General features: G+C 41.1%; 1 protein-coding gene across 1 annotated transcript in view; it reads left to right on the top strand.

The window, feature by feature from the left end:
* Positions 1-811: 811 nt before the first annotated feature.
* Positions 812-21575, top strand: part of LOC106587038 (solute carrier family 12 member 2) — a 47824-nt gene continuing 27060 nt past the window's right edge. Inside the window, exons 1-11 of the mRNA XM_014174894.2 lie at positions 812-1507; positions 8365-8496; positions 8764-8839; positions 9263-9358; positions 15492-15631; positions 15749-15859; positions 16010-16118; positions 16355-16482; positions 18467-18551; positions 18680-18831; positions 20049-20156. Of these exons, the coding sequence (XP_014030369.1) occupies positions 1037-1507; positions 8365-8496; positions 8764-8839; positions 9263-9358; positions 15492-15631; positions 15749-15859; positions 16010-16118; positions 16355-16482; positions 18467-18551; positions 18680-18831; positions 20049-20156 (1608 nt within the window). The 5' untranslated portion in view covers positions 812-1036. The remainder of the gene's footprint in view (positions 1508-8364; positions 8497-8763; positions 8840-9262; positions 9359-15491; positions 15632-15748; positions 15860-16009; positions 16119-16354; positions 16483-18466; positions 18552-18679; positions 18832-20048; positions 20157-21575) is intronic.

Raw genomic sequence — 21575 nt, 5'->3', positions numbered from 1 at the left:
ATTACACCTCATAGCGCAACGAACTGTTTAATACTATTTTAGAAATATAGTTATCTTTCTTCAAACATGCATACAACATTGAGTAAAAGTATCATAAAGTCCAAAACATGTAATTACCCACAATCCTCTATTAAAACGAGGGAAGTTGTTGCAAGAACATAAAATTATTAAGTATTCATAATTTGCGTATCAACACAACAAAAATAAATCAAGTGTGTTTTACTCAAATATCAATGTGTCTAACTAATACTTTATCATTATAAGTAAAGACGTAAAACAATAGAATCAAGTAAGAACAACTTTTTGAATAAATGTTAAATTGACTTTAAACTATTAAATAATCCTAACTTGCAAAAATGTTCATTTTAGATTAGCAGGACAAAGATAGATAAAGTTATATAGTTACTCAATGACCTTATATTTGTTAACATTCCTCACAAAAAATGAAGTGCTAACATTTTTTATTGACATCTGAGTGAGTACCACTTATATGATTTGATTTCTACAGACAGTTGGAGATGTTTGAGTAGCCACGACTCAATTTATTTAATGAGTTAGGGAGTTATAGTAAGGTTTACAATGTAGCACTTGTTTTCTATTGGAATCAATAGTGAAATAGTTGCCTGACTAGAGTTCTGTGAATGAACAACTATACAGGATAATAAAATATTAATTTCACATACATTCAAAACTAATAATCTTAGTGGGGTGTCTGCGGTTGAAAAGCGCACACGAAAAGCGCATGGACACATTTGCCTGTTTGCTCCCTGGTGCTGCCCTGCGACCTCTAGACCTCGTGTTGGCGGGTGACGTACTCAGAGTTGCTAATTTCTCAGAACATTCAACCCACACTCGAGGCATCACTGTTGGGGTCCAGAACAGGAGAGCGTGGATTGGGTAGATAGATGCACACGGCGCAGCTTTGGCTTGAGTACTGATGCATACATACATTGCTGAAGGAAGGAATTTAAATGGTCCTTTTTAAAACAATTTTCTGCAATACATCTGATTATACAGTGATAACTACTCAGCGGACATGTCATCACCTTCAGGTCAGAAACCAGCTCTCAAGACAGCGGGTTCAGGGCAAAGCAGGTTTCAGGTGACAGAGGTAACGGAGTTAGGACCCGTCACATCTGGAGAGCGCACATCGGGAGGGACTGATGGAACTACGGGTACGACTGGTAGTAAGGGGTCGGCAGGTGGAGAGGAGTCCAAAGGGAGATTTAGCGTAGTCAAGTTTCTTGATTCAGGTGGAATAGGGACGGACGCATCTGATGTGGCTCAGAATGGTGACACTGTCAGGAGCACGGGCAGCCATCGTTCATCCGCAAGCGGTCATACTAACATTTCAGATACCCACTCAAATACGTATTATATGCGAACATTTGGCCATAACACAATTGATGCTGTCCCAAACATCGATTTCTACCGACAAACAGAAGCGCCTCTTGGAGATAAGTTGATACGGCCAACTCTTTCGGAGCTACACGATGAGCTTGACAAGGTATGTAACCTGCTACCACCTTCTGTTTTGACGCGGCACTACATCGCTATTTACCAGACAGGTGGGGATTGATAGCGCACTTGAGATAGCCTATATTGGTGCCAAGTGTATAAAAAAGTCTAAAAACATGGGGGTATATTGTGTAGATGGATGACAAAAATTATGAATTCAGGGTGTAACACATCAAAATGTGGAATATGTCAAGGGGTATGAATACTTTCTGAAAGCACTGTATGTAAATCTATAGTTCATCCTTACATTCAGCCTTAGTGACACTGTACCACAGGAACAGACTAGGACCTAAAATCCACCTGTGCATTTATAACACACTGGCCCATTTTTTTCCTAGAGGCCCCCATTCTGGCCCATTGTTTTCCATGAGGCCCCTCGTTATTACCCAAATAATAGCCATTCTGCACCAAAAAATCTACATTTAGACAGATACACTGGCATTTGCCAGAATGCCCTATGGCCAGTCCGTCGATGCTGTATCACAACTGCCAGTGTAATGTGTCTATGCTAAGCTGAAGTGACCTCGTCTGTCACAATCACAGCATTCCCTTCCACAGGGACATTTCTTCTCCTTTGCAGTCCTTTGAATGGACAGCGTGACATCAGGGGCATGACCCACACATTTTGCTCAGACAATGCTCTCTCTGACCATGCCCAAACCCTGATCACCGGCTACTCTTGGCAACTGACAGCCTTTGCAGCCACCAACAAACAATGCTGCCGTGGTTCTCTCTCCCTTCCCTATACTCAATGGTCCAGTGTCCCAGTCTCTGGTCTCTAACACTTTATAGCCACGCTATCCTGTTGGATCACTCACATGCCTCTCATGGGGGCAGGTCACTAGTAATGGAGGACAGAGTATATACATCAGTCCATCCCACAGGCCGAAATATTGTAACATCTATTCAAACCACAGGTTCTAAGCCTTCTATATCTAATATTCTAGATATTACACAATGTTTATGAATACAGTAGAAGTTGGAGTCATTAAAACTCGTTTTTCAACCACTCCTCAAATTTCTTGATAACAAACTATAGTTTTGGCAAGTCGGTAAGGACATCTACTTTGTGAATGACACAAATAATTTTTTCAACAATTGTTTATTTCAAGGCCTACCTTCAAACTCAGTGCCTCTTTGCTTGACATCATGAGAAAATCAAAAGAAATCAGCCAAGACCTCAGAAAACATTTTTTAGACCTCCACAAGTCTGGTTCATCCTTGGGAGCAATTTCCAAACGTCTAAAGGTACCACGTTCATCTGTACAAACTATAGTACACAAGCATAAACACCATGGGACCAGGCAGCCGTCATACCGCTCAGGAAGGAGACGCGTTCTGTCTCCTAGAGATGAACGTACTTGGGTGCGAAAAGTGCAAATCAATCTCAGAACAACAGCAAAGGACCTTGTGAAGATGCTGGAGAAAACAGGTACAAAAGTATCTATATCCACAGTAAAACGAGTCCTATATCGACATAACCTGAAAGGCCGCTCAGCAAGGAAAAAGCCACTGCTCCAAAACCGCCATAAAAAAGACAGACTACGGTTTGCAACTGCACATGGGGACAAAGATCGTACTTTTTGGAGAAATGTCCTCTGGTCTGATGAAACAAAAATAGAACTGTTTGGCCATAATGACCATCGTTATGTTTGGAGGAAAAAGGGGGAGGCTTGCAAGCCGAAGAACACCATCCCAACCGTGAAGCACGGGGGTGGCAGCATCATGCTGTGGGGGTGCTTTGCTGCAGGAGGGACTGGTGCACTTCACAAAATAGAAGGCATCATGAGGAAGAAAAATTATGTGGATATATTGAAGCAACATCTCATTACATCAGTCAGGAAGTTAAAGCTTGGATGCAAATGGGTCTTCCAAATGGACAATGACCCCAGCATACTTCCAAACTTGTGGCAAAATGGCTTAAGGACAACAAAGTCAATGTATTGGAGTGGCCATCACAAGCCCTGACCTCAATCCTATAGAAAATTTGTGGGCAGAACTGAAAAAGTGTGTGTGAGCAAGGAGGCCTACAAACCTGTCTCAGTTACACCAGCTCTGTCAGGAGGAATGGGCCAAAATTCACCCAACTTATTGTGGGAAGCTTGTGGAAGATACCCAAAATATTTGACCCAAGTTAAACTATTTAAAGGGAATGCTACCAAATACATTTTACATTTTAGTCATTTAGCAGACACTCTTATCCAGAGCGACTTACAGTATTGAATGCATACATTTCATACATTTTTTTTTTTTTCTTCTGTGCTGGCCCCCCGTGGGAATCGAACCCACAACCCTGGCGTTGCAAACACCATGCTCTACAGGGAAGGCTTGTATGCACATTTACAGTAGTGAATGCATACATTTCATTTCATGTGTTGTTTTTTTTTGTACTGGCCCCCGTGGGAATCGAACCCACAACCCTGGCGTTGCACACACCATGCTCTACCAACTGAGCCACAGGGAAGACTATATTGAGTGTATGTAAACTTCTGACCCACTGGGAATGTGATGAAAGAAATAAAAGCTGAAATAAATCATTCTCTCTACTATTATTCTGACATTTCGCAATCTTAAAATAAAGTGGTGATCCTAACTGACCTAAAACAGGGAATTTTTACTTGGATTAAATGTCAGGAATTGTGGAAAACTGAGTTTAAATGTATTTGGCTAAGGTCTATGTAAACTTCCGACTTCAACTGTACATGCATACCTGCATGTCAAAGGTTCCATTTCCATTTGCAGAGGAAACAAAAACTTCCCAAGTCTGATATGGAGTGATATTAGTGCCAACGTAAGTTGAATTTGATTATTGAATTGTATTGCACAAATGGAACTGAATTGTACTTGAAATGGGAAAACTGCAATTGCTATTTCCATTTTTACACTCTTAAATTAAGGCTGAGGCTAGGAGACCGGATCGAACCGTCCCATTCCACCCTCCGTTCCCTACGTCGATCTGAATAAGCATTCCAAAAACATACAGTATATACACTCCCGTTGAAAAGTTTGGATTCACTTAGAAATGTCCTTGTTTTTGAAAGTAAAGCACATTTTTTGTCCATTAAAATAACATGAAATTGATCAGAAATACACTGTAGACATTGTTAATGTTGTATTGTAAATGACTATTGTAGCGGGAAATGGCTGATTTTTTGTGGAATATCTACATAGGCGTACAGAGGCCCCTTATTATCAACCATCACTCCTGTGTTCCAATGGCACGTTGTGTTAGCTAATCCAAGTTTATCATTTTAAAAGGCTAATTAAACATAAGAAAACCCTTTTGTAATTATAGAAAGAGGAGTGGGAGGCCCCACCTTAATCTTTTCTTTTTATTGTCCAGTCTGAGATATAGCTTTTTCTTTGCTTCTCTGCCTAGAAGACCATCCCGGAGTCGCCCCACCTTAATCTTTTCTTTTTATTGTCCAGTCTGAGATATAGCTTTTTCTTTGCATCTCTGCCTAGAAGGCCAGCATCCCGGAGTCGCCTCTTCACTTTTGACGTCGAGACTGGTGTTTTGCTGGTACTATTTAATGAAGCTGCCAGTTGAGGACTTGTGAGGCATCTGTTTCTCAAACTAGACACTAATGTACTTGTCCTCTTGCTCAGTTGTGCACCGGGGCCTCCCACTCCTCTTTCTATTCTGGTTAGAGCCAGTTTGCGCTGTTCTGTGAAGGGAGTAGTATACAGAGTAGTATGAGATCATCAGTTTCTTGGCAATTTCTCGCATGGAATGGCCTTCATTTCTCAGAACAAGTTTCAGAAGAAAGTTCTTTCTTTCTGGCCATTTTGAGCCTGTAATCGAACCTACAAATGCTGATGCTCCAGATACTCAACTAGTCTAAAGAAGGCCAGTTTTATTGCTTCTTTAATCAGAAGAATAGTTTTCATCTGTGCTAACATAATTGCAAAAAGGTTTTCTCATGACCAATTAGCCTTTTAAAATGATAAACTTGGTTTAGCTAACACAACATGCCATTGGAACACAGGAGTGACGGTTGCTGATAATGGGCCTCTGTACGCATATGTAGATATTCCATAAAAAATCTGCCGTTTCCAGGTACAATAGTAATTTACAACATTAACAATGTCTACACTGTATTTCTGATAAATTTTGTGTTTATTTTAATGGACAAAAAAATGTGTTTTTCTTTCAAAAACAAGGACATTTCTAAGTGACCCCAAACTCTTGAACGGTAGTGTATTTTGTAGGCTAATATAGGACTACATGATCAATATGTAGCTGCAACCTTTTCTGTCTGTTGTAACTAAGGATATTGCAGTAGCACAAACATAAGCACGAGTCAGACAAATGCATTTAGCCTACATGAAAACATCACATGTAACATGTAGCAAATTTTATTTAACCTTTATTTAACTAGGAAAGTCAGTTAAGAACAATTTTTTAACGCTGGCCAATTGTGCGCCATCCTATGGGATTGTCAATCACAGCCGGTTGTGATACAGCCTGGAATCAAACCAGGGTCTGTAGTGACGGCTCTAGCACTGAGATGCAGTGCCTTAGACCGCTGCACCACTCGAGAGCCCTGTCTACACATTGCATTGGGGCAAAACAATCTGTGTTTTAACCATAGATGACATGCAACTGTTATTTTGCTTCTCAGTGATCATGCAACACAGAATGATTTGATAGATAGTACATCATTGAAATTCGCCCGAGTAGCCTATTCCATCTCTAGGCTGCCGAACTAGCACATGCGCAGAAGGTACGGTTGTTTAGCTATCAGAAAGAACTCCAGATAATCCAGTCATGCAGCCACTCCCTTAAATGAATGACATACCCAATGATTCTTGAAGAAGATAACTTAGAAATGCCTCATGACCTTATTTCAACTGTCATACCCCATCAGAACCCAAAATATAAGCTTGTTTTTCTCCATTGTTTGTAAATATGCAGACAATGCAAAACATGGTTACAACTATTATTCTGAAAGCATTGATGGTCAGTCCTTTCATTCATAGCTCTGTCTATGAATTTGAAAAGGAAAATTACATTTCTCCAGCCCCATCCCTCAGCTGTTAACCAAAACAGTGACGGGGTGCCCTTTGTTATTGTTTGAACTTCCGATTTCAGTTCAGCAGAAGATCCACGTTATAGCAAATAATATGTTGCCACTTTTAGGGTTAAAGGTCATTTCCAATTGAGTTGACATATGTGACTCAACACCTGGATTCGGTCTTATGTAGCAACATTTGAAATTGTGTTGGATAAAAGTAGAGAGCAACAAAATGAGGAGGAACAATGGGAACCATTTGAGGAACAATAGGAAAGTAATTCTGCTTTGAAAGTTGATTAACTTGTAAACTCACTTTTGAGAAATTGGCCTTTGAATGTTTTGGTATCTAGCGAAGAGGTCTTCTTTGTCTACACCCATTCAGCATCGTTTACACCATCTTAAGCTTTAGCCCCACCCAACTTGTTTCGCTCTCGTAGCGCACACTTGACGTTCTGGCCGAGGATTTGTTTACCTATGGATAACATGAAAACAGCCAAACCAGCTCTGCTAGCAACAATTTCATTAGGCTTTTTTGCAGATGTTTACTGACACCGGCCATATTCAACGGGTGTTGTACACACATCATGTAACGTTCGCTAACAAGCCAGCCAGCTAACGTTAGCTAGTTAAACAACAATGAACAGTGCCAACAATACAAATAATAACGTTGGCTAGGGAGCCAGTCAGCTAACGTTAGCTAGCTAGCTAACAGTACACTTTAGCTTAAGACATATAGCTAGCTAGGTAAACAATGAACCTAGCTAGGTAAACAAAGTGTAAGTTCACACACGTAACGTTAGCTAACGAGCCAGCCAGCTAACATTAGCTAGCTAGCTATCAGTACACTTTATCTTAAGACATGTAGCTAACTAGCTAAGTAAACAATTAACCTAGCTAAGTAAACAATGAACCTAGCTAGGTAAACAACGTTTAAGATCACACACGTCACGTAACGTTAGCTAACAATCCAGCCAGCTAACGTTAGCTAGCTAACTAACAGTACACTTTAGCTTAAGACATGTAGCTAGCTAGCTAGGTAAACAATGAACCTAGCTAGGTAAACAACATTTAAGATCACACACGTCACGTAACGTTAGCTAACGAGCCAGCCAGCTAACGTTAGCTAGCTAACTAACAGATGAAGATGTAATCTGGAGACAGGTGTTTTCTCCATCTATTTAACTATCATACTCTAATTCCATTGATTTCAAAACTTGATCCTCCAGAAAGCGGAGAGCAACACTTATGCAGGTCACAATACATTTTTTTTTAAAGCCGCTTTCGACAGGATTACCGACACAGACTGACGAGCTCAAAATAATAGATAGCCTTCTATGGCAAATCAATCCGAACTCATCTCTCGGCATGTCCAGGCCACTCAATATCTTAGTCAATCATGGCTAGTGGGAAGGTTGCAAACTTTTTCTGTGGTTTAACCAACAAGTCTCGTAATTTAACAATTGTATTCGTATTTACAGATGGCATACAAGTTTGTTATGAAGGCACATGAAAGTTCATATGTTCGAGAAGGAATATCTTCCTACATTTTACATTTTTAGTCATTTAGCAGACGCTCTTATCCAGAGCGACTTACAGTAGTGAATGGATACATTTCATACAATTTCATACATTTTTTTTTTTGTTTTTTTTTTCTGTGCTGGCCCCCCGTGGGAATCGAACCCACAACCCTGGCGTTGCAAACACCATGCTCTACCAACTGAGCTACAGGGAAGGCTAAAATCAGTCAATCAGTTGCTCTGTGATGAATCATTGAATTGAATCTAGCCCTTAATGTTTGTCAGCATTTGTTATGTGTGGTATTTTTCAGGAGCCATTGGATGAGGATGGCTTTCCTATTGGGGAGGAGTCTACTCTTGCTGAGGAGGCTGCAGCCAAAGAAGGAACAAAGGAACAAGCAAAGGGAGGCACCATCAAGTTTGGCTGGGTCAAAGGTGTCCTGGTTAGTGTGACCAGAACTGGGTCTGGGAACTAAACATTTTGTTGTCTCTGGCCCAAACATCCCGTTTTTTTCTTTTAGAACTATTCAAACTCTACCATGTTCTCCTTATTGCTCTGTGATGAATCATTGAATTGCACATCAATGTAAATCCTTTCAAAGACATCCAACACAAATCTAAAAACAAGCTTTCAAATTAATGGTTTCCCCCCACTATAGAAGTATGTGTTGGTAACATGAATGTTGTCACCTGTGTGTCTGTGTTTTCAGATACGTTGCATGTTGAACATCTGGGGTGTGATGCTCTTTATTCGCATGTCATGGATCGTGGGACAGGCAGGCATTGGTACGTAGGTGTTGACTTATGTTCAATCAAGACCAAAATATTTAAGGTTTCAAACCTCATAGTATTGCTTGAGCATTGGGCGCGTTAGTTTTGCATCACCAAAACCCCTTTCAGGGTTTGTTCATTTTAGACCATTCCATTGGTCTTAAAGTGAAATCTCCACCCACCTGGGGCACCAGGTGACACAAAATAAACGCACCCCTTGTTGTAAAGTTTGTTATCATAAAATTATATACTTGCAGGTATATTATTATTATGCTTTTTGACCAAGTGGGCCTAGTAACATGTTCTATAACTAGGGCTCAGAGTTTTTCCAGGTCAGGTAAAACAAATTCCTCCAAGCCTTTGTCACAATCGATTTTACCTGTAAGCATGATGAGAAAGTTATCTACTAAAAGATCATTTGCTCATCTTTTTTAACAGGTCTGACATGTGTTATTATTCTGATGGCAACAGTTGTAACCACCATCACTGGACTCTCCACCTCAGCCATAGCAACCAATGGGTTTGTGCGAGGAGGTAAGGGAAAGCTTTATTCCTGATGAAATGCTAATATATTAACAATGCATTAGGATCCTGTAGCAGAATTATATAAATTAGGTATTAGAAGAGATTTTAAGGAGTATTAATTTGGTAAAGTCATTGAGATCCTTCATGATACCGGGATTAGATCCGTAGAGCACTGTCGACAGAAGCGTCATGCCCGTACAGAAGGGCATGTGCCCCCTCAGTTGGCTTTAGCTAACCCAGATAGGTTCCCAATCTCCCAACCTCATAACTAGTTACCAAAAGCATTTCAGCCTATCGATCAAGTTAAAGTAGCGGGCAAGGTTGGTAGACTTTCAATTTCTAGAAAAGCAAGCAATAACTAAACGTACTGAATAAGACTCACATTCCTTTCAATCTTTTACCCAGATTTCCTCAGAGATGTGAGAAGCAGAGAAGCATACAGTGAGGGAAAAAAGTATTTGATCCCCTGCTGATTTTGTACGTTTGCCCACTGACAAAGAAATGATCAGTCTATAATTTTAATGGTGAGAGACAGAATAACAACAAAAAAATCCAGAAAAATGCATGTGAAAAATGTTATAAATTGATTTGCATTTTAATGAGGGAAATAAGTATTTGACCCCTCTGCAAAACATGACTTAGTACTTGGTGGCAAAACCCTTGTTGGCAATCACAGAGGTCAGACGTTTCTTGTAGTTGGCCACCAGGTTTGCACACATCTCAGGAGGGATTTTGTCCCACTCCTCTTTGCAGATCTTCTCCAAGTCATTAAGGTTTCGAGGCTGACATTTGGCAACTCGAACCTTCAGCTCCCTCCACAGATTTTCTATGGGATTAAGGTCTGGAGACTGGCTAGGCCACTCCAGGACCTTAATGTGCTTCTTCTTGAGCCACTCCTTTGTTGCCTTGGCCGTGTGTTTTGGGTCATTGTCATGCTGGAATACCCATCCACGACCCATTTTCAATGCCTTGGCTGAGGGAAGGAGGTTCTCACCCAAGATTTGACGGCACATGGCCCAGTCCATCGTCCCTTTGATGCGGTGAAGTTGTCCTGTCCCCTTAGCAGAAAAACACCCCCAAAGCATAATGTTTCCACCTCCATGTCTGACGGTGGGGATGGTGTTCTTGGGGTCATAGGCAGCATTCCTCCTCCAAACACGGCGAGTTGAGTTGATGCCAAAGAGCTCCATTTTGGTTTCATCTGACCACAACACTTTCACCCAGTTGTCCTCTGAATCATTCAGATGTTCATTGGCAAACTTCAGACGGGCATGTATATGTGCTTTCTTGAGCAGGGGGACCTTGCGGGCGCTGCAGGATTTCAGTCCTTCACGGCGTAGTGTGTTACCAATTGTTTTCTTGGTGACTATGGTCCCAGCTGCCTTGAGATCATTGACAAGATCCTCCCATGTAGTTCTGGGCTGATTCCTCACCATTCTCATGATCATTGTAACTCCACGAGGTGAGATCTTGCATGCAGCCCCAGGCCGAGGGAGATTGACAGTTCTTTTGTGTTTCTTCCATTTGCGAATAATCGCACCAACTGTTGTCACCTTCTCACCAAGCTGCTTGGCGATGGTCTTGTAGCCCATTCCAGCCTTGTGTAGGTCTACAATCTTGTCCCTGACATCCTTGGAGAGCTCTTTGGTCTTGGCCATGGTGGAGAGTTTGGAATCTGATTGATTGATTGATTGCTTCTGTGGACAGGTGTCTTTTATTTAGGTAACAAGCTGAGATTAGGAGCACTCCCTTTAAGAGTGTGCTTATCTTAGGTGGTCAAATACTTATTTCCCTCATTAAAATGCCAATCAATTTATAACATTTTTGACATGCGTTTTTCTGGATTTTTGTTGTTGTTATTCTGTCTCTCACTGTTCAAATAACCCTACCATTAATATTATAGACTGATCATTTCAAGAGGTATGCAGAAAAATAGACATATTTTCCGCAGGATTCTCTTCAGAGGTCACATATCTCCATTGTTCGGGATCTGTGCTTTGCTTAATGCGTTGGATACGGTTAGCTACAAAGACATGGAATCTTCTGGCTTCATTGTCCAGAAGTATTCCTGTAGACCTTGTATCTCTAGCTTCCTTTTGAGCATGTCACTTGTTCGAACAGCTACCACCGCTGCTGAAAGTTCCAGTCGTGGTATGGTCGTAATCTTGGAAGGGGCGACTCTCGACTTTCCCATAACTAGGGAGCAATGAACTTCTCCTGCTGTGCTGATTGTTCTGAGAAATGAGCACTCTCCATAACCTGAGGTACTAGCGTCGGAGAAGTGATGGAGCTCATAACTCTGCACTTCCTTGAAACTTGATGGCAAGTAGCCTCGTTGGATCCTTACTTCCGACAAGTTTTGTAGACCTTGGAGCCAGAATTCCCACTGGAGACGTAGGTCATCTGGAATGGGGTCATCCCAGTCGATCTTGTCATGACACATCTGCTGCAAGATCTGCTTCCCTGCCAGGACAAAGGGTGCCACAAACCCAAGCGGATCATATACAGAGACTACTGTAGACAACACTCCTCTTCTTGTGAGTGGGCGTTCCTTGACAACTACCCTAAACTGGAACTCGTCTGATGCGACACACCACAGTACACCAAGCGCCCTCTCCATGTGTGGTTCACCCAGAGCCATATCCAGGTCTTTGGCACCCTCAGCACATTCTTCCTTGGGAATTGTGGCTATAACTTCCTTGCTGTTAGAGATAAACTTGTGCAACTGAAGTTTGCCGATGCTGCAAAGCTCTCTTGCTTCTTTCACCAGCTTCAGACGATACGCTCGTCAACCCATCATCAACATAAAAGTTCCTTTCTATGAACTGGATAGACTTCTCGCTGAAGCTTCCTCGTCCTTCGGCAGCGAGATGTTTGAGACCATAGTTGGCGCAACCAGGAGATGAAGCTGCGCCGAACAAGTGGACCTTTATACGATACACTGAGGGTTGAGACTCTAGATCTCCGTTCTCCCACCAAAGGAACCGCAGGAGATGGTCATTCAAGGACGTCTCTCGAAACTTAGCTGAGCAGTCAAAGACGACTCGTATCGTCCCAGGCTTTTGTGGGTGATAAACCCCATGATGTGGGATGTACCATGCTGGATGTTTGTTAATTTCTTCCTTGGAGACCTTCTCAGCATCTCCACAAGCTATGGTCTCTTCCATAAATGCTGTGTAGTCCTTGTAGTACTGCTTGTCTCTCCTTAGCCTCCTTTCCAGGCACTTGAGGCGGTGAACTGCACATGTTTTATTGTTCGGCAGGTTGGGTCTTTCTTCCTTAAACGGCAGCGGCATCTCGTAATGTCCATTGTCCTTGCGTTTTATGCCCGCTTTCATTTTTGTCAGGAACCGGATATCCTCTTGAGATATGAGGTCCTCTTCTGTAGCTCTCTCATTGAAGTCGGATTCAAGCGCCTTGATAATGTCCAGTGCTGTGATTACCTCTCTTACGCGTGTTCTACAAACATAATGTACTTGATTTGTGAGGTTGGAAGAAGATTGAAGACTTGGCATCACCTGTCGAACGATCACCTGATGACTCACTGCAATAGCGTCGCCATAGTCGATACATGGGTTTCCATAGCCGACTATGCTCCAGCCAAGGTCTGTTCTCTGAGCAAAAGGCTGATTTCCCTTACCAGACACAATTTCTCTTGGAAGAAGAGCCTGGGAGCAGTTGTAGCCAATTAAGAGACCGACATCACAGCTCTGTTGAGGAGCAATCTCCTCTGCAATGTGTTCAAGATGAGACCATGCTCTTGCCGTCTCTGGAGTAGGAATATGATCTCTGTTTGCAGGAATAAACTCTCTCGAGTAGGTCGTTGGCAGAGGGATTTTCTTCTCCAAGTAAAACCCTCTAACCTGCAAACCAGACAGCTTCTGGCTGGGCACGATGGTATTCCTTGAAGCCATTGTAGAGAGTTTCAGATGTACTGGCTCCTTCCTTGTATTGAGAGCTTTTGTTGTCTCTTCAAGGATAAAGGTGGTGTCGCTCTGGGTGTCAAGAAGTGCATACACGAGAACTTCACGATCGGGCTCGCTTGTGGTTGACACCCATACTGGAATGATTGTGGAGGTGTGAGTGTTGTTAATGTCCCTTACGACTCTGTTAGATATGGCCTCACTTGACGCACTTGTCCCCTTATCTTGTGGGGGCTCTGTCTTCCTATCCCTTGACCTTTCTTTAGTACGATCTTCGTGCAGGCAGGATGGATGCCTCCTCTGACACGTGTCACAGGTGTTCCTGTTATCACAATCTTTCGAACGATGCCCAGGCCTTAAACAGCCGAAGCACAATTTATTCTCTTGAACAAACTTCTGTCGCTCTGCGGTGGGCTTATCCATAAACTTCCAGCATTTGTGGAGACTATGACCTGACTTCTCACAGAAGACACAACTAGTGACAGTATCTTTCTCATCAGAGTTAGTTGATAATACCCTTGCTCCAGGGCTTTGAATCCTTGGCGTCTTAGGTTTTCCATCTTCGCTTGGTTTCAAAGCGTGAAGGGATGTTACAGGATTGCAAGCGATCTTGGCTTCTCTAGTGAGAAACTTCACAAACTGACTGAAGCTGGGAAAGGTCTCAGTTTCTTCTAAGATGTCTGGTGGCTCTTGTTGTTGTGATGTGTCATTAGCAACTTCTGTATCATCATTCGCTGGCAGCCGTGACTCCACACCAGTCTGGGTCTCTTCCTGCTGCTCTGTTTGTTCTGATGAAGGCTTGAAGTTTGCGAGGTGTTGCTGCAGCTGCTCAACTTGACCCACCCCATCTCTATCACCTTTAGTGAAACTACCCTTTTCTGACATTCTAAATCAAATCAAATCAATTCTAGGTAAGGTTTGGATAAGTGAGTAGGTAATTTAAACCTTAGTACGTGGTATAAACATGTATAATGCTTGTAACAAAGGCTTGAACAAACACCTTACCAAACAATTACACTATTAACTTACAGGTGAAAATATAATGAATAGGTGTACGCTGACCCTTAATGTTTTGTCGCAATATATATATTGTTTTAGTAAGTATCAAATCATATTTTTCCAGTAATACACATAACAGCGATACATTAAGATAGAAAGAGCAAATGCATAATACCAGCGTCTTGATGAAATGCACAACTATCTCCAGTCCTCACAAATTGTAATCTTAAAGTCTCTTATTAGCAGTTCACAAGGCTTAGGGACACCTTCAAACACCTTGACTTGTACATACGTGTCTGACTTTCCTGTTAGCCTTGACCTTATGTTGCCTCACGATGCTTCCTTATGTGGAGATTTTCTTCTTAGGTTTCAGGTAGGTGCAAAACTCTTATCTGGCAGATGACAGGGCCTACCAGGATTTGGGTATCTTGTAGACGTTTACAGCTGGACGAGATTCTTCTTTCTCTCTTGCTCGTGAAGAGCATTGAGTTCTCACTGTAACTCCCTCCAGTAACCACGAGCACAACCGTTCCTTGATTTTTACTGGCGGCTTTATTCTGTAGTTTAGTCAGAATTATCACCTTCCGTGAGAACTATAAAGTAAATGAAAATACAGTTTAAGCACACTCTTACACCTTCTTGTCTTATGAGTGACTTATTAGCTTGGTATAACTCTGAAGTGCTTACATACATAAACAGTTTAGCCGGAGCTATAACAGTATCAGATTGAACACACGAATAAAGGAAAAAATACCTAATTGGCTGCTTATTACAGAAGGGAGGAAATCAAACTTCACACTTATTATTCCTGGCATGAATTCACTCTTCATCCTAACATACACATATCAACCTTTACGAACTACACCCGGTAACATGAAAACTTAGCTAACATCGCGCGGGAAAGCCTTCATCCCCAAAGATGTGTTGCTATGATAATGATCCCCGTTACAACAGTTATTAGCCACGTAGTTCCACCTGTCTTATCATTTCCTCCGCATAGCGAACACGTAAACAATTCAAACAAAAAACAACGACATAGACTTACAGATTAACTGTCAGTTACAACACTCACAATAAACGCAGAAAATGTCAGCTCAATCGGAAATTACCTTTAAAGTCAGATATAGTGTGCCGAGCATTAACACGCTTGAATTGTAATTCTGGTCTAACCCTAGTGTGTTTCTGGTCTAACCCGTCTGTAATTCTTCCTATTATCTTAGGTGGAGCATATTACCTCATATCAAGGAGTTTGGGCCCTGAATTTGGTGGCTCCATTGGTCTCATCTTCGCCTTTGCTAATGCTGTGGCTGTGGCCATGTATGTTGTGGGCTTTGCTGAAACTGTCGTTGAGATGCTTAATGTAAGGAACATTTGATATGCCTGTATAGTGAACGTTGATTGGATCGCTGTGTGCCATGTTGACATTTTACATAGCAACAACAGTAACAGCCTTGGGTGATTGTTTTCTGATTGACAGGATGTAGATGCCCTAATGACAGATGAGCTCAATGACGTCCGTATAGTGGGCACCCTCACTGTCATCCTGCTTCTGGGCATCTCAGTGGCAGGGATGGAGTGGGAGGCGAAGGTAAGACCCACAGAGCAATGCACTGTCACACATAGTAACACAAGGAACCCTTGCTTTACTTTAGACTTTTGCCGTAGTGACTTTATGGAACTTCTGGCAGATAAACGTGTTGAAACTCTGTACAACTCATGACCCAACTTTCCCTTCCAGGCCCAGATTGTGCTGTTGGTCATTCTTTTGGCCGCCATCTTCAACTATTTCATCGGAACCGTCATCACCATGGAGTCAAAAGAGCCCAAAGGCTTCTTTGGCTACAAAGGTTTGTCTGATAGTTCAACTATGCACTCATTTCCATATCCCAAATTGTAATTCTCCTTCTGTTGAACATGCATTACATTAATCTAATCTCAGATCTGTTTGTGCTTTTGCCTACCTAGGAGTTGGCAAGAGTGCAGAAACAGACTGGCACACAGGCTAGCATTATATTTAATGGCTTACGACTGCCCCCATTGAATCAAGATGAAATTCTCACGTTGTGTTCTTTTTCATCCGAAGCGGCTATCATGATGGAGAACATGGGACCGGATTTCCGAGACGGCGAGACGTTCTTTTCCATGTTTGCCATTTTCTTTCCGGCTGCAACAGGCATCCTGGCAGGTGCCAACATCTCAGGAGACCTTACAGTAAGACCTTGGCTTCTCTCAAAGGTCCAAAGCAGCCGTTTTATATCAATATCAAATCCTTTCCCAGTAACAATGAAGTACCCTACTGTGATTGTTTTCAATTAAAACGGTCAAAAACAAACAAAAATAGCTTCTTAGTAGATAGCAATTTCTCAATCAAGAATTTTGCAAAGACTGTCTGTGAGTGGTCTGAGTAGGGTTGCAAAGGGAGGGTATTTTACTGGAAACTTTACCAGTAAACTCCTGGAATTTTGGTATATTTCAAGGATTTTATGTAATCTATCAAAATACTTCTAGTGGCCCTTTTGGGTAGATTATTTTTTCTTTTTTTGAAATTTAACCTTTATTAAACTTATCACGTGTCTGCAATTATCTCTGGCCCTCTCTCTGGACTTATCACATGTAAAATATATGAAATAATTAAATAAAAAAATAGAATGACAAAGCTGTAAAACATTATCCTAAATATAAACCATCAACTTAGTGAATACTATTGGTGTTTGATATGAGGGTTTCAGCATTTAATATCCTTTATATTTATTTTATTATGCCAATGTTTTTCTTGTCAATGTTTTGATGTCAAACTGGTGGCAGTTGTGGGGAAAGTAAATAGTTGGATGAGTTGCAGAGGTACAGTAATTGAAAATTGTTGTTTAGATGTTGTTTTTATTAATTAGGCTATTTTCTCTTGGACCAAATTGTCTATCTACTAGAAACTCATGGACAATATGGACACAGATATATATATAAATATAAAGAATACTATATATGAATACATTTGTTTTAAGTTATTCCAGTATAAATTACCAAAGTTACAATAGATTGCCATATATTTTCTCTTAATTACCAAAATTACTGAAGATTCTGGTAACCGTGATAAATTACCGGTAGCTTTGCAACCCAGTGGTGAAAAAAGTACCCAATTGTCATACTTGAGTAAATGTAAAATACGTTAATAGAAAATGACTCAAGTAAAAGTGAAAGTCACCCAGTAAAATACTACTTGTGTAAAAGTCTAAAAGTATTTGGTTTTAAATATACTTAAGTATCAAAAGTAAATAAAATTGGTAAAATGTACTTAAGTATCAAAAGTAAAAGTATAAATTATTTCAAATTCCTTATATTAAGCAAACCAGACGGCACCAGGCACCATTTTCTTGTTTTTTTATATTTACGGATAGCCAGGGGCACACTCCAACACTCAGACATAATTTACAAATGAAGCATTTGTGTTTAGTGAGTCTGCCAGATCAGAGGCAGTAGAGATGTCCAGGGATGTTCTCTTGATAAGTGCGTGAATTGGAAAAATGTCCTGTCCTGCTAAGAATTAAAAATGTAACAAGTACTTTTCGGTGTCAGGGAAAATGTATGGAGTACAAAGTACATGATTTTCTTTAGGAATGTAGTGAAGTAAAAGTACAGCTACCCCAAAAAACAACTTAAGTAGAACTTTAAAGTATTTTTACTTAAGTACTTTACACCACTGTTGTAACCCTAGGTCTGAGTGGGGAGGAGGAAACTGAAAACTCACTGTTATTGGCAGAGGTTTGGAACTCACTTTCTTATTGGTCAAATAACTAATTTACCGCCTGGTGATGTCACCAGGCAGGCCAAAACTCCATCACACCAAAACAGGCAAAAATTTCAGGCAGTCTTTTCAAACAGCGCTTACACTAAAAGGGCATTATCATTATTTTCACAATTTCACAGTATTATTTCAACCTCCATAGTGTGGTAATATATATGAAACACAGGAATATCATGTTTTTGACTTCACTGGAACTTTAAAGGAATACTACTGTACACTCAAACTACATTTTTGCATTTTGTTCATTAGTCCACTGTTAATATAATCCCTAGAAAGGGTGCATGTCAGCAGTGAAGTTTTCAAGATGGAGCACTTTCAATATAGAGCAAAAACTGTCATGCGTTTTTAATGTATTCACAACAAAACATTGAGAAATATGTTGTTCTGTCCCCCTAGGATCCTCAGTCAGCCATTCCAAAGGGCACTCTTTTGGCCATCCTTATAACTGGAATTACTTATGTGGCAGTGACTGTTTCTACTGGTAATCTTTCTCTTTATAAAATGAACATGAAGTTACAGTAGCAAGACAAGTACACTGTTTAAAATTATAAAAAATTCCACAATTAGTTAATTGAAGATTCAAGTTAATATTCTCATCCTTTCTTACAGGATCTTGTATCCTTAGAGACGCCACTGGCGATCACAATGATACCTCCAGTGTCAGTGGCTTGAACTGCACGGATGCTGCCTGCACACTTGGTTATGACTTCTCGATTTGTAAGGAAGGAGGCTGCAAATTTGGGCTTATGAACGATTTCCAAGTATGTCTGGGCCTGGGGTAATGTGTAGGATTATCTTAACATTGACATGTACCTCCAATAATGGTTAACCTCACATGATGTAACAAAGTTTAGCCTGAGAGCCTACAACTTAAAGGGATAGTTCACCCAAACTACAACACTGCATATTGGTTTCCTTACCCTGTAAGCAGTTTTGTTTACCTGGTCGCTGTCAGGAAGAAAACCAATACGTAATTTTGTAATTTAGGTGAACCATCCCCTTTAAAATAGTCTCACGCATTATAACCCCCACCCCGATTGTGATAGTCATTCGAACTACTGGTCGAAGCAGGTCTCCTACCTCTGCTGAAAGTTGACCTCTAGTCTAGCACAATGCTCTGCTTGGATGTTTTCAGATATGCTTTTTTCCAAAAGGAATTATTCTTTAAAATAGTCACCTGGCATAGAGCCTTATAAAAGAGAGGGTAACCTTATATGATCCTTTAACACCATGGTAGTTGTTTGATGTAGAGCGCTGAGAATTTGATTTGGGTTAGTGTTGGGCAATTTAGTGATAAAATGGGCTGCAAAAATTATTCCATCTCTCATGGCAGTTCAGAAGCTGCATTTCCCTCACTACGCTATTCTCCTTCCTGCTTGAATTTTTGACAATAGATGTAGGGGCTTGCAGTGTTAGTTAGTGGTAAACAATGGGAGCTGGGATAATAGTGCTTGTGTTGTGAGTCACAAGGCATTCTCTAGGTCTTGAATGAGACCATTGACAGCAACCACTGTGCGTAGGCACCCACCCACTTTGTGCCACTGATATCATAGGCAAGTGGTACAGGGTTACCCAGTACCAAAGCCAAGTGCACTTACATGACATTAATGACAAAGGCACTTGTCGATTGGTTTGCACAGCAGACATAGAGTTGAACAATACACCTTGCTGTTGTTGTTTTTTTGTTTATTATGAATACACACTGCAAGCCTTTTACAAATTGGTCATGGTTAGCACTAATCTTTTTGTATTTTCTTATGCCTTGAGGTGTTTTGCCATGACTTTGCATGACTTTCTCCCCACTACCACTAATGGCTTAGCACCCCTATGGTACCCTCTATAAAATGACCTTTGTTTTTGCATTTCAATCTTTTCAATAGCTGTAGTTTAATCTCAGTTCATGAGAGAATGTGTGTGTTGCCTGATATCATTGAAGGTGCCAACTAATGAAGTAACGTCTAGGCTTGTTGTTGGCTAGGTCATGAGTTTGGTGTCTGGGTTTGGACCTCTGATCACTGCTGGTATTTTCTCGGCCACGCTGTCATCAGCCCTGGCCTCTCTCGTCAGTGCCCCAAAAGTCTTCCAGGTGAGAACCCTCCTTCGGTATTTGTTATGTTTCGAGTATTTTCGTGGAGTACATTTTTAGGGCCGGTTTCCCAGACACAGATTGGGCCTGGACCTAAAAGCATGCCAATGGAGAATATACTGTATATACACATTTGTTCATATGGGCAGAATATTGTATAAAATAAATAAATAAAAATGTGACAGCTGGCTGGTCGCTCTGTGATCAATAAGCTACCATTTTCTCGATATGAAAAGGAGACAAAAATATAACTGACCTGCACTGCACATAGGAAAGTGTCCAGATGACTGTGAGATGATTGACCAGTAGGCAAAGTGCGAATGTTCTGAAAGCTTCCTGTCACGATTCCCACCGACGGTGGCGCCCCCTCCTGCTCGGGTGGCGCTCGGCAGTCGTCGTCACCGGCCTATTAGCTGCCACCGATTCCCTTTTGCTTTTCCCTTTTTTTATTTTAGACACTTGTGGTCAATTAGCCATTAGAGGGGCTATTTAGTTTAGCTGGCCCGCTCCTTGTTGTGCGGGATTAATTGTTGTATATCGACTGTCTTGTTCGTGTCGGCTTGGCATTGTCGCACATTGTATTTATTCCCCTGTGTTTGGGAACTTTGTTTTTTCCTTCAAAGTGTTATTAAAAACACCACTCCCTGTGCTCGTTGCTTCCTGCGCCTCATTCCTGCAAACGCGACTACCAACGCCGTTACACTTCCTTCGAATCAATCATGAATACAATAAGAAACCCATTGACCCCTTATGGAGCATCAGTTAGACAAAAGTATTGCTGAGTCTATGAGATGGTGCACTATTAATGGCAGCACCGCTTTATCAAATGTTCATAATGATAATTTAAGCCATGCCGTGAAAACAGTTTTTATGGGCACACAAATCCAAAATGATGTATGCAATTGCAAAATAGAATGCTTTAACCAAAAGTCACCTAACTTGCGTGGTTCTTCAATAGGCTATGGGTAGGCTAATTTACCTGCTTGTTAGATGTGCATTTGGTATCCAGCTGTTAAGTTAGGCCTAGTGTTATTGTCAACCATCATCAGCTGATCCAGGAAATATTTTTCTGAATGACAGTCAAGTGACAAACAGCTGTTGTGAGATAGCATGCGATGCAAAAACAGTTATGTTGATTATCTGCTTGATTTGCAGCAGGGTCTACAAGATGTAACAGAGAAAGCATCAAGGTAATGAGTTAATGTTTTCATATGTTTCTGTGCATCAGATTGGACACTGAAGGCTATTGTGTGCAATTGTGTAAGATAGCCTAGGGTGTTTGCCTAGGCTATCTTGTATTTTCCTATCTATCATTCAGGACTTTTAATGAAAACAAATGAGTAGCCTATTGGGCTTGTAAACAAACTGATTTGGTGAATTTGAATGATGTAAATAATGATGGTGAGAGCCCAATAGTAG

Source organism: Salmo salar, chromosome ssa26 (genome assembly GCF_905237065.1).
Source record: "Salmo salar chromosome ssa26, Ssal_v3.1, whole genome shotgun sequence".
Lineage (NCBI taxonomy): Eukaryota > Metazoa > Chordata > Actinopteri > Salmoniformes > Salmonidae > Salmo > Salmo salar.
Note: the sequence above shows the minus strand (reverse complement) of the source record. Positions and strands in the feature narration are given on the sequence as shown.